A 17,026-nucleotide genomic window follows, 5' to 3' on the forward strand; every position below is an offset into this window, starting at 1 on the left:
ATCAAACAGACCAAACAGACCAAACAGACTGAACAGACCAAACAGATCGAACAGACTGAACAGACCAAACAGATCGAACAGACTGAACAGACCGTACAGACCGAACCGACTGAACAGACCAAACAGACCGTACAGACTGAACAGACCGTACAGACCGAACTGACTGAACAGACCAAACAGACCAAACAGATCGAACAGACTGAACAGACCAAACAGATTGAACAGACTGAACAGACCAAACAGACCAAACAGTCTTTAACCCACTGTAAAAATGCCTTTAAGAGGTTTTTGTACACACAGCAGGCAGACGAGCCTCAGCTCAGTGTGAGCTCCCATTTTTTCCGACCTCAAACAGCTGAAGCTGCAGGAAGTCTTTTAGGTGGGAAGTAAGAGATTCCGAGATGGAAAATTCCAAGATCCGGGTTAATCATGGAGTCAGCGTTTCAACCAGTTCTGTGTTTAATAAATCCGACACTGTGAGTGTGTCACTCATCGCGGACCGCTGACAGAACACACACACACACGCGCACACACACACTCACACACACATATGCACACTCACACTCACACAAACACACACGCGCACACACACTCACACACACGCGCACACACACACAAACATACACACACACACACTGACACACACACTCACACACACGCGCACACACACTCACACACACGCGCACACACACACAAACATACACACACACACACAAACACTCACATAGGATGATGATGATGATGATGATGATGATTATGATGAGGAGGAGGAGGATGATGGAGATGATGGTGATGATGATTATAATGATGATGATGAAGATCAAACAGGCTGTTCTGTGTTTAATATTATATTTAATACCACATTAAACTGTACATTATGTTTAATGAAGTATTACAGCCAGTCCTGCTACATTCAGTTTGATGTTACATTGTATTTGATGTTTTATTATCTTTGATGTACATTATGGTAAATGTTAGATTGGATTTGATGTTTTATTATCTTTGATGTACATTATGGTAAATGTTAGATTGGATTTGATGTTTTATTATCTTTGATGTACATTATGGTAAATGTTAGATTGTATTTGATGTTTTATTATCTTTGATGTACATTATGGTAAATGTTAGATTGGATTTGATGTTTTATTATCTTTAATGTACAGTATGGTAAATGTTAGATTGGATTTGATGTTTTATTATCTTTGATGTATTATGGTAAATGTTAGATTGTATTTGATGTTTTATTATCTTTGATGTACATTATGGTAAATGTTAGATTGTATTTGATGTTTTATTATCTTTGATGTACATTATGGTAAATGTTAGATTGGATTTGATGTTTTATTATCTTTGATGTATTATGGTAAATGTTAGATTGTATTTGATGTTTTATTATCTTTGATGTACATTATGGTAAATGTTAGATTGGATTTGATGTTTCATTATCTTTGATGTACAGTATGGTAAATGTTAGATTGGATTTGATGCTAAGCTGTAGTTAGTGTTACACTGTGTTGGTAGTACAGTATGTTTGATGCTTCATCATATTTAATGCTCCGCTGTTTCTTAATGCCACAGTGTTTAATTAACAGTTACAGCAGGTTGGATTTCCTGTGTTTTAGTATTAATAACAAACCCAAACAGGTCCTTTGTAAACCGGGGGAACACCCTGGCCTATGGCGTCATTTAGGGGGCGTGTCCGCGGGTGTGGTCCCCGAACCAGGCCACTCCCCTTAGGCAGCACAAAGCGCGAGCCGGTCAGACAGTCAGCGCGAGGAGCGAGAGGAGCTACAGATGGAGCTCGAGCTGGAGGAGGTAAAAACGACTTTATTCAAGAGTAACAGACATTAGAGGAGAGAGAGAGAGAGGGATTAAACACAGGGAGAGAGAGAGAGAGAGAGGTGGAGAGAGGAGTGAAATGTGAGTGTAAGAAGGAGAAGCTGAACTCAGCGTCCTGTTCGAGTTTCTCCGGTCCACCTTAAATGGCGCAGCAGTTACAGTCGGGCGCCTCAGGCGTTATAATGGAACCGCTGCACCATTTAAGGTGGACCGGAGAATTAGAACAGGACGCTCGAGGACAGGAAACCAACTTCAGCCTCGCGTTTATTCCTCTGGATCATGGAAGAGCGCGTCTCTCTGTCTCCTTCTGTCTCTCTCTCTGTCTCTCTCTCTCTGTCTCCTTCTTTCTCTCTCTCTGTCTCTCTCTCTCTGTCTCTCTCTCTGTCTGTCTCTCTCTGTCTCTCTCTCTCTCTGTCTCCCTCTCTCTCTTCGTCTCGCTCTGTCTCTCTCTCTCCTTTCTCTCTCTCTGTCTCTCTCTCTCTGTCTCTTTCTGTCTCTCTCTCTCTCTCTCTGTCTCCCTCTCTCTTTCATGGAAATGTGTAAAACTGAATATATCATAGCTTTTTATTTCATAACTATATTACTGTGCATAACTGTACATTGGAAATAGTGCGACAGTGGTGTATATTAATGTGTATATTGTGTGTCTATATATATATATATATATATATATGTGTGTTAGTGGATCAGACACAGCAGTGCTGCTGGAGTTTTTAAACACTGTGTCCACTCACTGTCCACTCTATTAGACACTCCTACCTTGTCAGTCCACCTTGCAGATGTAAAGTCAGAGACGATAGCTCATCTGCTGCTGCACAGTTTGTGTTGGTCATCCTCTAGTCCTTCATCAGTGGTCACAGGACGCTGCCCACAGGACGCTGTTGGCTGGATATTTTTGGTTGGTGGACTATTCTCAGTCCAGCAGCGACACTGAGGTGTTTAAAAACTCCAGCAGCACTGCTGTGTCTGATCCACTCAGCACAACACACACTAACACACCACCACCACATCAGTGTTACTGCAGTGCTGAGAATGATCCACCACCCAAATAGTACCTGCTCTGTGAGGGTCCATGGGGGTCCTGACCACTGAAGAACAGGGTAAAAGGGGGCTAACAAAGTATCAGAGAAACAGATGGACTACAGTCTGTAACTGTAGAACTACAAAGTGAACCTATATAGTAAGTGGAGCTGATAAAATGGACAATGAGCGTAGAAACAAGGAGGTGGTCAGAATGTTATGCCTGATCAGTGTATGTATATATATATATATATATATATTTCTTTCTTTCTTATATATTTTTGCATAATTGAGTACTACAGGGGGGCTACACACCTTAGATTTTCACTCACCTTCGCACCTGTGTAAATATGATGTGACAATAAAGGTGATTTGATTTGTTATATTTATACTGAAAATGAATGAAGTGTATGAAGGCCTGAGGTGCAGTAGCTCATGGGAAACTCCACAGTGGGAGTGGTCAGTGAAGCCCGCTGTGTATTCTGAGAACTGTGTATATAAATAAATATATTCAGTGATTCAGATGCTGAGTCTGAGATCTAATGGTCAGTTTGGGCTACTCAGTTGTCCAGTCATGGTGCGTATGAAACTGCTGTTAAGACTGCAAGCACACTAACCCCAGTGCTGACCGGCTGGAGCAGAGACTCCTGGGATATACAGATTCCTTTTCTGTTAGTTCCTTATGGCTTTTAAAGCATTAGTTCACCCAAAAGTCAAATCCCCCAGTTTGATTTCTCAAATTTGCCTGGTTAGTTTCAGCACTGGAGCTCCCCCACCAATTAGCATGGTGCTAACTGCATGGCTTAATCATCACACGCTCACCTCAAAGCTGGTGTTCAGTATCTCTGATAGTCTTGATTGTGTGGGTTCTGACTCTGTATTACACTATACACAAACTCAGGCTTCCAGATGCTAATACTGTGTTTAACTAGGCTAATGTGCTCTGGTCCATGTTTGTAGATAACAGTGTGTGAAACCACTTAATCAGGTCTGTTAGAGATTTACTGAAAACCCCTCAGAATCTAAATCCCTGTTTTATTGGTAAGTAGGTTAATCTTGCTTTTGGACCACAACATACAAATACACAGTATTTCCTGTGAGTAACTTCCCAGTGTTCAATCAGTGACCTATGCATTTGACCAAAACTCTCCTCTTTTGATGTAAACTGGGCCGTCCTGATCTCACTAAGTGCATATGTAAGCAGTATCCTCAACAATCACAAGGCTAATGTGGTTTGCCCTGCCCACACAGCTTTAACTAAACTGTGTTAGGTCTGTCTGAAGCTAACTACCAAGCAAAAGCTAACCACCAAGCAAAAGCCAACCACTAAGTGAAAGCTATCCGACAAGCGAAAGCTAAGTACAGAGTGAAAGCTAACCACCAAGCAAAAGCTAATGACAGAGTGAATGCTAACCACCAAGCGAAAGCTAATAACAGAGTGAAAGCTAACCACCAAGTGAAAGCTAAGTACAGAGTGAATGCTAACCACCAAACAAAAGCTAATGACAGAGTGAAAACTAACCACTAAGCGAAAGCTAAGTACAGAGTGAAAGCTAACCACCAAGCAAAAGCTAATGACAGAGTGAATGCTAACCACCAAGTGAAAGCTAATGACAGAGTGAATGCTAACCACCAAGTGAAAGCTAATGACAGTGAAAACTAACCACCAAGCGAAAGCTAAGTACAGAGTGAAAGCTAACCACCAAGCGAAAGCTAATGACAGAGTGAATGCTAACCACCAAGCGAAAGCTAATGACAGAGTGAAAACTAACCACCAAGCGAAAGCTAATGACAGAGTGAATGCTAACCACCAAGCGAAAGCTAATGACAGAGTGAAAGCTAACCACCAAGCGAAAGCTAATGACAGAGTGAATGCTAACCGCCAAGCGAAAGCTAATGACAGAGTGAAAGCTAACCACCAAGCGAAAGCTAATGACAGAGTGAATGCTAACCACCAAGCGAAAGCTAATGACAGAGTGAAAGCTAACCACCAAGCGAAAACTAACCACCAAGTGAAAGCTAAGTACAGAGTGGAAGCTAACCGCCAAGCGAAAACTAACCACCAAGTGAAAGCTAAGTACAGAGTGAATGCTAACCACCAAACAAAAGCTAATGACAGAGTGAAAACTAACCACTAAGCGAAAGCTAAGTACAGAGTGAAAGCTAACCACCAAGCGAAAGCTAATGACAGAGTGAATGCTAACCACCAAGCGAAAGCTAATGACAGAGTGAATGCTAACCACCAAGCGAAAGCTAATGACAGAGTGAAAACTAACCAACAAGCGAAAGCTAAGTACAGAGTGAAAGCTAACCACCAAGCGAAAGCTAATGACAGAGTGAATGCTAACCACCAAGTGAAAGCTAATGACAGAGTGAATGCTAACCACCAAGCGAAAGCTAATGACAGAGTGAATGCTAACCACCAAGTGAAAGCTAATGACAGAGTGAATGCTAACCACCAAGCGAAAGCTAATGACAGAGTGAATGCTAACCGCCAAGCGAAAGCTAATGACAGAGTGAAAGCTAACCGCCAAGCGAAAGCTAATGACAGCGTGAATGCTAACCGCCAAGCGAAAGCTAATGACAGCGTGAAAGCTAACCACCAAGCAAAAGCTAATGACAGAGTGAATGCTAACCACCAAGCGAAAGCTAATGACAGAGTGAAAGCTAACCACCAAGCGAAAGCTAATGACAGAGTGAATGCTAACCACCAAGTGAAAGCTAATGACAGAGTGAAAGCTAACCACCAAGCGAAAGCTAAGTACAGAGTGGAAGATAGCCTAGCATGCATAATAACTGAGTTATCACAGTAGCTCAGCTGTCTGTTTGCTTTTGTTTTATTATGTTTCTATCTCATGTTTTTAACTCAAACTTTGCTGGATGTTTAACATAAACACAGTTTTCATAAACACACATTTTTACCGTTTACACTGTGTTCACTGGGACATTAAGAGCACCACACGGTTTGAGGTGAGCATGTGATGATTTGGGGATGCAGTTAGCATCATGCTAATTGGTGTATATAAGCTTCAATTGCCTGTTAGCTACATTAGCCTTGTAGCTCCTGTGCTAAAACTAAATAAGCAGACTTCAGACACTGAACACGTCTTGGCTGGTCAACCACATTTGGGCTAAGTGGGTCAAATGAGAGTTCTGGCCAGGCTGTGACTTTAGTAGGTCAGCTGGGTTGTGAGCTGGGCTGTTTGTGTAGCTGGAGGTGTTTGTGTGGCGTGTGGAATTTCTTTAGCTGAACGGTGCTGTAAGCGTTATTAGTTCCATGGATAATTTATTGAATTATTAATGCAGTGGATTTTCTGTGAATAATTGAACAGTATCTCTGCATGTAGCCCCATTAATTACATGCAGAGCTGCACAGGAGGAGAACACAGTGGTTCTGGACTCAGAGGAACCCTGAAGTGTGTTCACTGACTGTAGAGTTCAGGAACCCACACTGCAGCACCCAGTGCAGTTTATCATGCAGTGTGTGGGGAAATAGTATCTCATTCCAGATCTCAGTGAGGTTGGCATCACTGCTCCGCTGAAGACGTTAAAGTAGAAGAACTTTTTCATCTTGTCTAATATATTAAATCACATTGTGTGACGTAATACTGTAATAATTATAATCGGGAAAATTAACAAATGTATTGATGTGATCATTCTTTATTGATGCACAACACAGCACTGAATGATAAACGATTATGCAGAGTAATAAATAGACAGACAGACAGATACATAGACAGAGCTACAGCGTTAGCCACAAGCTAACACACTAACCATAAGCTAGTACGTTAGCAGAGAACTTGTAGAGAGGAGAATTTCCACTCCGTAATGTCTTCCGTGTTTCTCAGACGCTAGAGGGCGCTCCCGAGTTAGTCCAAAATGAATGGGTTGATATGGAGCATTTTAGCAATTTAGTTTATAAATGCTGAAACTTTTTTAATGTAAAATAATTCAATCATTACCTGAACATAGAACAGCATAAAACATTTTAACACTGCTGTTATATTTTAAGAGCTTTTAAACTCGAGTTATAGGAGTTTAAAACGGCGCCTCATGTACGTTCATGACGTCAGTGACCACGAACAGCCAATGAGCTGCTCTGCTCACCAACCAATCAGCACTCAGTAGCAGTAATGCTAACCAATCAGCACTCAGTAGCAGTAATGCTAACCAATCAGCACTCAGTAGCAAAACCCGTTTACTGTAGAAAAAGGAAACATACAGGTGAGATTTCTTTGCTTTTTTAGTGAAATCCATACTTCTACTGTCTAAAATTAAAGGAAAGTTCTGTGATTAGAAACTATTTTAACTTTGTTTTTAGCCGTTGAGCTCCATTTACTCCATTCATTGAGGACTCACTTGCTGGCGCCCTCTGGCAGCTGTGCAGTCCTGTCTTTGATATAACGGGGAAACAGGAAGTGGCCAGGCTCCTCAGAAATTGGCTCTGATGTTAGCTCAGAGCTAAAGCATGAGCCACAAGCTAATATGTTACCTCAGGGCTAACACATTAGCCACAAGCTAACATGTTAGGCCAGAGCTAAAGCAGTAGCCACAAGCTAATATTTGTGCTGAGAGTTAACATATTAGCCACAAGCTACTGTGTTAGCTCTGAGCTAACTAGCCATAAAATAAAACACTTATCACAGGTTACTATGTTAGCTTAGAGTTAAGATGCAGCCACCAGCCCAAACACGCCCTCCGCTAACGAGGCATGCAGTAATACTAGATATCATACTGTACTGAATTTTATAGCAGCGTATTGGATTAAATCATTTCATCATCTACAGTTGTGTTAATCTTATTCTGCTCTGGTTAAACACCTGATATCACAGCGTTTATCGTAATGCTGACAACTAAAACTGAAACTAAGTAAAAACTAAACTAAAACTTTTCAGAAAACAAAAACAAAACTAAATCTGTTGATCACTGTTATGACTAACTGAAACTAAAATGAAACCCTATATAAAAATAAAACCAATGCCACTGTAAACGCTGTATTAGCCCTGCTGTACAGACAGACGCACCTTCGCTGGTGCGCTCAGTGTAAACGGGTGCAGTGATGGAGACGGCGAGGCTGCAGCGCCGACGTTCAGGATAACCGCACTGTATAAATAGAGCAGTGAGGAGTCGTTCCGGCTGCTCTGAGATCAGCACCTGTCACTCACTGTAAGAAAACACTCCCTCCTGCTCTGAAAACGCTCCATAACAGAGATTCCTCCTCCGGCTCCACATTCCTCTCCACACACTCCCCTGACCCTGACCTTTGACCCCAGGCCTCTGGGCCCGGAGGATGAAGAGCAGTTGGTTTAGTGTCTGTGGAGTCATCACTCTGTGTCTGGGTTATTTATGATCTATATGAGTTATATGAGTTATATGATCTATATGATCGTGCCGCAGGCTTTTTATAGACGTTTGAACCGTTCTGGAGAGCATTCCTGAACACAGCATTAGCAAGAGGCTAACGCTAATCTGTTCTCCAGCACTGAGGAGTTACTTCAGTTCAGAACTTAAAGACACAGTTTATATAGATTGTGATATAAACTGAGTCTGTTCTACAGTTTCTCATTAGGCTGAATGAATAACCGACTCTAAATGTAGGTATTGTGGTATAAACTGAGTCAGTTCTACAGTTTCTCATTAGGCTGAATGAATAACTGACTCTAAATGTAGGTATTGTGATATAAACTGAGTCTGTTCTACAGTTTCTCATTAGGCTGAATGAATAACCGACTCTAAATGTAGGTATTGTGGTATAAACTGAGTCTGTTCTACAGTTTCTCATTAGGCTGAATGAATAACTGACTCTAAATGTAGGTATTGTGATATAAACTGAGTCTGTTCTACAGTTTCTCATTAGGCTGAATGAATAACCGACTCTAAATGTAGGTATTGTGGTATAAACTGAGTCTGTTCTACAGTTTCTCATTAGGCTGAATGAATAACTGACTCTAAATGTAGGTATTGTGATATAAACTGAGTCTGTTCTACAGTTTCTCATTAGGCTGAATGAATAACTGGCTCTAGATAGTTAGTGGGGTATTGTGACTGTACTGAGTGTTAATCTGTTCTGCTGCAGGCTGTGATGGAGGTGGAACACGTGCGGTTCAGTCCTGATCACAGTCTGGGTTACAGTCGGGTCACATGATTACAGAAACAAGCCCCCGAGCCAGGAGACCACATTAATCCTGTTAGATACAGCACTAACCCGAACGGCCTGATTACCACCCCCCCCCGCCCTGCCCCCCGCTGCACACTCACTGTACTCACATTACTCACGTTAAGGCTGATTTATAATAATAATAATAATAGTGATGAGCAGAAGTGGGAATTCTTCACCAATACTGATATCAGATTTTTTCATTATTATTTATATAAAGTCTTACTTCTAAATCTGTAACACAATCCACACTTAAATATTATACACTCTTAAAAAAGTTCTTCACTAGTTCTTTAGTAAAGACAGTGGTTCTATATAGAACTATGAACACTGAGTCCCTCTCCTCTTTAGCCCGCAGGATGCCGTGTCCATGATTTCCCAAAAAAAAATTTAAACTTTGATTCACTTTTCCACTTCCCCTCCGTCCATCTTAAATGAGCTCAGGCCCAGAGAAGGCGGCAGCGTTTCTGGATCCTGTTTATTTATGGTTTCTTCTTTGTGTTTTAACATGCATTTGTGGATGCAGTGATGAACTGTGTTCACAGACAGTGTTTTTCAGAAGTGTTTCTGAGCCCATGCAGTGATTTCCACTACAGAATCATGTCTGTTTTTAATGCAGTGCCGTTATTATATAATTACTTTATTATGTAATTATTAGAACATCTAAAATACATGGCTTGTGAAATGTTGAAGGCTCAGTGCACATACACGTGTACGCATGATGAGGATGGTAACACCTCTGCCTCATTTTAAACCAGGAAAAACTCTAAATATATGTAAATCAGTTTTGTGACATCACAAAACTGCATTCAAAATGGGCTGTTTAGTGTCTGTGTATGGACTGTATGACTGAGCGGCACATTTTGAAACTTTAACAGTGTTTACGTACTACATCAGATTTATCACCTAAAGGGAGGTGAGTAAGATTTTCCATGATACAGGCCCTTAAAGGAGATGTGATTAAAGGGCAGAAATGGGGACTTTTCAGCTGTGGATTAGAGGGTTCGGTGAGGATTTGAGTTTTTGATGAATATGTGAGGGTGAGTAACGCTGTAGTGGTTTTCCATGCTGCCTCAGGCCTGCTCAGTCAGCGGGTATGACTTGCTGTTGGGTGCTTGGCCCCCTTAATTACTACTTACAGTTTTGTTTCTTTATGACTCTCATACAGACGAGACGCTCTTTCCTCACACTGTGTGGAGCTTTACAGGGCGTCTGAGTCCCATTTCCTCACTTCCTGTTTCCTGCCCCACTGCACCTGTGAGACGGTGAGGGAGAGGAAGAGCGCGCTAGGCTAACAGGAAAATCCCTGCACTGACTCACCCACAAGCACAGACTCACTGTACGGGACAGGCGCTTTAATCAGTCATCACTGTGTAACTCAAATCACTGTAAGCGTTAAAGGGCTCGTATCCTTTAGAACTAGACCTGAAACAGAAACTGAGACTTTGATCTGGTACAGAAACACTGTTACACTTTCTGTTCACACTCCAGTACAGACAGTCCACGGAAACTAAACTGCAGCTCGTTTTAAAATGGATTGTTTTTGTGATGTCATTTACATATACCTACAGCAGTTTAGCCCCGCCCATTCAGCCTACAACAGTTTAGCCCCACCCATTCAGACTACAGCAGTTTAGCTAGACCCATGAAGTTAAAAGGGGTCCAGTCCGGACTGCTTTTTGAATGACACACGGTACAGGACAACCAATCAGAACAGAGCTCATTTACATATTAAAGGCACAGTAACGAAAACAGCCAGTTCAGTGAAGAAATAAACCATAAGAGAACGTAGGCTACGGGCTCTTTAATCACTCTGTGTCCTTTATAGTGTATTTTATACCTTTGTGCAGTAATCTGTGATGATGTCGGTGTTGGTGTGAGGTGAGGGCATGTTTAAAGTGTCTGAGCTGAGCTGAGCGAGGTGTGGAGTCGGTGTGGAGTCAGTGAGGAGTCAGTGAGGTCAATCCTGAAAGCCAACATAAACTCATCTTCACTGAATCACTCACACTGAGGGGGGGGGGTGAGTCAGTTACACCCATCCCATCCTTCCTCACTCACACACACACACACACACACTCGCATCTGAGCTGATTCAGTATTAAAGCAGAAGCTCAGGGAGGCTGTGGGCGGGGCTAAACACTCTTCAGTCATCATGTATATTATAATAATAAACCTCTAACGCCAGCGCTGTTCTCCAGCTGAAACCGATAACTCTGTTCAGCCAATCAGCGCGCAGTATTGGGGTCAGGTGATGCAGCACTGCCGCCGACTGTTTGAGGCAGAGTCTCAAACGACTCCTTCTCCTACAAAGAGCAGCAGGCAGGTCTTAAACTAACGGCTACTGATCTAAACAGAGCTCAGAGTCTTCAGAGTCTCACAGAGACCCACTCTGGATTCAGCCATGAGAGACAATTCATACACAAAGACCAATATTTGGGTGGAAAAGACTAAATTTCATAACTCATAGTGACTCTATAGGGAGCAGTGAGGCGTCTGAGACTCAGCCTGAGGATTTTCAGAGCTCTGAGATTATAGATGATTAATATTGATCATTAACAGCTGTTTGTGCTGAGTTTTTATATCTTTACCTGCTTGATTTTTGAGAAAGAATGTTAAAGAGGAACTCCACCAATGTTTCTAAATTTTCTTCGTAATTAACTGGTTAAGATGTAAACAGAGTGGTTCAGAGTGGTTTGGTGTGAAACGCTCCGCTCTAGATAAACTTACCGAGTCAGAACTGTTCACAGTGGTGGTGATAGGAACCAGACGTCCACCTCTAAAAGCTCCCTCACAGAAAGTTCCTACATGAAATGGTTATGAATTCACTGCCTGATGACTGAGACACTGTTTTATGATAGTTTAGAGAACTTAAACTCCATTCATGGTGGAGGGATACATGCAGGGCGCTGTGAGGCAAAATAGTCCCCAAAGAAAACTGATTATTTCAGATTTTCCACTATTTTCCATCATCAACATTCCATATAAACTCAGAAGACTCGTGTAGGTTCACTGGTGGTTCTGGATAGTAAATAAAATGTCTATATCTGTGTTGTAGTCATGGCGACCCCTGGTTCCTTTCACCACCACTGTAAAGACATCTGAACCATTTCACACCAAACCACTCTGAATCTCTCTGTTTACATCTGAATGTCAAAAAATTCCCCTTTAAATATTGCATTTAAAAGAAACTTGTATCAATTAAACAGCCAAAAAAACTAAATTTAAATTAAAAAAGCAATAAAGTTTAATTTTGTAAGTTACCTGAATTTCATTGAGTTGTTTATACTTAATCAAAACAACCCACTGCAGTTTGATTGATGTTACCTGAGATGCGCAACAAAAACATGATTTATGTAAATTCATTAAAATGGAGATTTCTGTTTATGCAAATAAACTCTTCATATAAACGTCTACAGGTAATAATAACCAAACATGCTAATGTGGCTAACAGTGACTGGAACCCAGTAGTCACCACATGGTGTCATTTACAGAATTATATATATATATATATATATATATATATATATATATATATATATATATATATATATATATAAATAAACATATAAACATAATAAAACCACAGTAAACATACACTAAATAAACAGGACTGAAATGAAAGCAGAAATAAGTTCAGGGAACACAGGCGAGTTAAACCTGTAAGAAATGAAACTGATGTGCAGATTATTTATTAGCTGAATTAACTTTATTCAGATTAAATATATCAGTAGTGTTAAATATGCGCATATTTAAATTGAGGTAAATCAGGCGTGTGTGCTGTGGTGGGCCTGTGTGAGGAGTTACAGCGATAAAGCGAGGGGGATGTGTGTTCAGTGCTGCTGTACCTGCGCAGCAGATTTCTCTCTAATTCATTCGTCTTTAATTCCTCCGCTCTGACCTCCGCTCTGAGGATGCTGTGATGATGTCACACAGGACAGTAATACCCATAATCCCCTGTGCCTCTGCGGCCGCGGCAATGAAGTCAGTGTGTAATTATGCTCCTGCCCAGATGGTGAAGGTTCTGCTGCAGAGCGGCGCGTCCACCCCGTCATTACAGCTCCGTCAGAGACTGACCTCAGTGTGACCACTCAGATACCGCTCGCCTCTGAAGGAGGAACAGCTTAAAGAGCCCATAGCGCCCAAAACTGACCTCTGCTCTCTTTAAGTAACGATGGAAATATTCAAACCTTCACAGCGTAACGTTCACCCCCTGTATGTAGTCCATACATAACCACTACTGCACAAACAGCCCGAGCTGATTGTGATGTCACAAAAAACATATTTGCATATGTCCCATTCAGCCTACAGCAGTTTAGCCCCACCCATTCAGCCTACAGCAGTTTAGCTCCACCCATTCAGCCTACAGCAGTTTAGCCCCACCCATTCCGTCTACAGCAGTTTCCACCAATTCACGCAGAAGCTATACAGAGTGTTTCAGTTCAGTTCAGCCTGCTTTTTGAATCAGAGCAGAGCTCATTTACATAGTCTTAAAGGCGCAGTAAGAAAAGCAGCCTGTTTGATTGTAAGGGATAAATGGAGGTGAGTAATGATGATGTTGAAGTGAATTATGACCACTCAAACATTAAAGGTGACCTCAGGGGGAACATGGGTAGAACATGAGTGAAATGCAGGATCTGGGCTCTTTAAAGGTTCTAATGGCGCTCCAGCTGCTGAGCCTCTGTCCTCCGTCTCAGTGACGGTGCTGTGAGTCCAGCCTTGTGCTCGTTACTGTATCACACTGTTATGGATGGCTGGAGCTAAACTGTTGGTCAAAGTGTGACCGTGTAGCTGTAGATAGGGGTCAAAGGTCACTGTGGGTAAAGGTGGTGACCCCTGCGGTGACTCAGCCGGAAGAGCAGCTGGACTAAAGCCAGGCCTGCTGGGTTTTTCCAAAAGATTCCCAGGATTCCTGCAGCATTCCAGTGGTGTGACCCGGTCCGTGAGGAATGACGAGGACAGTTAAAGCGATAGTTCAGTGAAACCTTCACCCCACACAGGCCTGCAGTCAGTCAGCGAGGCGTGATCAGCGTCTGAAGTTCACCTCTTTAGTTTAGTGCAGGAGCTATGAGGCTAATGTAGCTAAGAAGTAATGGAAGCTTATGTATACCAGTTAGCACTGTGCTAACTGCATACGTAAGTGCCATAAGTACATCACACAGCTTAAAGGAGTAGCAGAGATTTAAAGCCTGAAATGTATTTTAGTTCATGTTTGTAGATAACTGAGTGTCATTAACCACATAATCAGTCTATTAGAGGTTAATTAAAGGGGCAGTGAGGCCAAAAACCACCACTACATCTGTTGTAGACCTGCTAACTCTCCTCCTACGGTGCTGCTGTGTCTCTAGGGTGAGATTTTATGATCTAAAGACTAAAAAACCCCTTCTGATGATGTATCTTGATGGGGGGAGGAGCTTTTGAAAAACTACAGCTGCTTTGGAGTGGTTTTTTGTCAGTTATCAGATGCTTTGTTTTGTTAGCTGGTGAACGCTGAAGGAAGCTAATGTTACAGCTATGAAGCTGAATATCTTATAGCAGTCGTATATTTGTGCTGGCTAACTGTGTTCAAATTAGAGGTGGGCAGTATGATATTTTACTGTGGATGATCGTATCGTGGCTGATTATCAGAGGAGAGCTTTGTCAGTGTAGAGTGTGTATTTCAGGTGGAGACAGGCAGGGGGCGCTCTGCACTCTTTTGTTGTATATTGTATAACACTGAATTCATCTGAAATTCAACATCGAGACGTTTGGCGTCTGTGGCTTCCAAAAAAAATCAACGTCTGATTTATTCACCGCTGCCTTTGATGGCAAAAGCCGGAAAAACTGAACTCTGGCGCTCAGCACTGCGGTCTGTGGAACGCTGCTGTTCACAGTGGCAGAATTTGCAGTTGCGATTCTGCTGAAAACAATGGAACATCCGGTTTACCGTCATTTGTCTGCCACCGACATGAGAGCAGAGTATAGCTTACAATCATCAAACCACAGACATGAATCACTGAACCCTGAGCTCTGCTCTTATTCACACTGACAGATCATCATTACAGACTCTAACAGTCACTGACCTTCATGGTTCTCTGTGGTTCTCTAACTGCAGGGACTGGTTCTCACTGTAACACTGACTGATTCTCACTGATCTGCTTCTCAGTGTCTGTGTTTACATGTAATACATTCCATTACAGATTCAGACTGAGGTGTTTATCTCACTCTACTCAACAATCTGATGAAAACTTCTGTTCACACGCTCACTACAAGTAATCCGATCCAAAATTACGCTCATGAGTAGAGAACCGCTTAGTGTAGACGTTACCATGACAACCAGCGTCACGTGAGTCCAGTCAGAGTGAGATGAGCAGCAGTGAGCAGCGCTTGTGTTTTTAATTGCTTTAAAATGATGTCAGACTCAGGAAAACGTCCTTCACATGTCCTTATTAAAGAAGGCCGAGAGGAAGTCGTCGTGTTCTGAGACACATAAGCTGGACGTCCGTCCCACCGCCGTCTTTTAAAGATCAGAGCATAAACTTCGCCTCCTCTGCAGAGCAGTTTCTGCTCCGCCATGTTGAACGGTATAAACTTTCACTATGACGCGACGAACATGATCAGAACGGACTTTAACTTTCTGATAGGGAATGTAATCAGATACAGGCGTTTACACGGATATTATTCTTCTATTTAACAGATTATTTACAGGATTACCCACCTTGATCAATCGGACAGAAACTGTATTCTGAATGGCCTCAATCGGACTAGACTATTCTGACTGAGGTGTAAACATGGATGTGTTCCATCCCGAATGAGCCATTAGTCGGTTACTCTGATCGGCCTCTAACAGCCATCAGTTATCACTGATTAATCTGAACACTTCTGTCCAATCACAGGCTGCTTCTTTTTACCTTTTCTCTGTGTTCAGTAGTGTATATTGCTGCAAAATGGCTCTCGGGGTGCGCCACACTCCCGGTTAAACAGGACACTTGTTGTTGCTGATGTTGTGCTGTTTTTAGTGTAGTTGTGTTGCTTAGAGTAAACCAGGTCCAAGGAGGGTGGGCTTTGTAGCATAACTAGTGGTTAGAAGTGTCTGCCCTCCTCGTATGTTGTCTGTTGGAGAGCCTGTTCAAAATAAAAGAGCATTTGCCTACACGCATTATGTTTCCCGCATCTTCTTCTACACCGACGCCACAATATTGACTGTAAAACCTTATTCTCTGTTCATTTTGCTCGTGTCATTGTTTTGAGTCTTGGTTCCTCTCAGTGGTTCCTCCTCTTGCTCCGAGGGAGCTTGTCTTGGCGACACTGATGGAGACTCAGACCCAGATTTTCTGTAAAGCTGCTTTGTGCCTGTTGTTGTAAAAAGCGCTGTATAAATAAACTTCAGCTTGACTTTGGTAACGATAGCATTAGCATGGTAGCTTGGTGAGATGTGTCACCTCAGTTTGCCTCCTTTTCACTGTCCTTCTCCTACTGAACCGTCTCTTTGATAAGGCTAAGGTAAGAGTTATGCTAACGCTAGCTTGTTTTTATTTATTAGCCTGTAGCTCTGTGGCTAGGCTAGCAGTCAGGGTCCTCAGGGATCCCCACAGCTGTGTGGCTGGTAAAGTCATGAGGCCAATCATGCTGCAGTGCAGAATGCTGTGTGATGATGTAGCCATGCAGTTAGCGCCATGCTAACAGGATATAAGCTTCAGTTATTGGTTGGCTGCGTTAGCCTCGTAGCCGCTGTCTGTGTGAAGGGTATCTGTGTTAGCGGTTAGCTGTTATCAGGCTGGCAGGTCAGTGTGAAGAGGCTGGTGTAGTGAGTTCACTGTGTCTGATTTGAATAATATAAGCCCCCCTCCTGCTCCGCCCTGGACCCCATATGCTCCCCATCGGGGGCTCATATTAACCCTTTAATCCCCACCAGTCCGCAGGAACGTTTCTTATCCATTTTTAGATTAAATACAGACATTTTAAGCTTCTAAAAGACGTTTAATGTTTTGCTTGAAACTTATGATGGACACATTTGCATATCGGCGCTGCTGG

General features: G+C 42.3%; 1 protein-coding gene across 1 annotated transcript in view; it reads left to right on the forward strand.

Moving 5' to 3' along the window:
• Nucleotides 1–1,763: 1,763 nt before the first annotated feature.
• The window catches only part of myo10l3 (myosin X, like 3), a 94,587-nt gene continuing 79,324 nt past the window's right edge, over nucleotides 1,764–17,026 (forward strand). The window contains exon 1 of the mRNA XM_036575399.1: nucleotides 1,764–1,815. Coding sequence (XP_036431292.1) covers nucleotides 1,795–1,815 — 21 coding nt within the window. The 5' untranslated portion in view covers nucleotides 1,764–1,794. The remainder of the gene's footprint in view (nucleotides 1,816–17,026) is intronic.

The sequence above is a fragment of the Colossoma macropomum genome, unplaced genomic scaffold (genome assembly GCF_904425465.1).
Source record: "Colossoma macropomum unplaced genomic scaffold, Colossoma_macropomum, whole genome shotgun sequence".
Classification (NCBI taxonomy): Eukaryota; Metazoa; Chordata; class Actinopteri; order Characiformes; family Serrasalmidae; genus Colossoma; species Colossoma macropomum.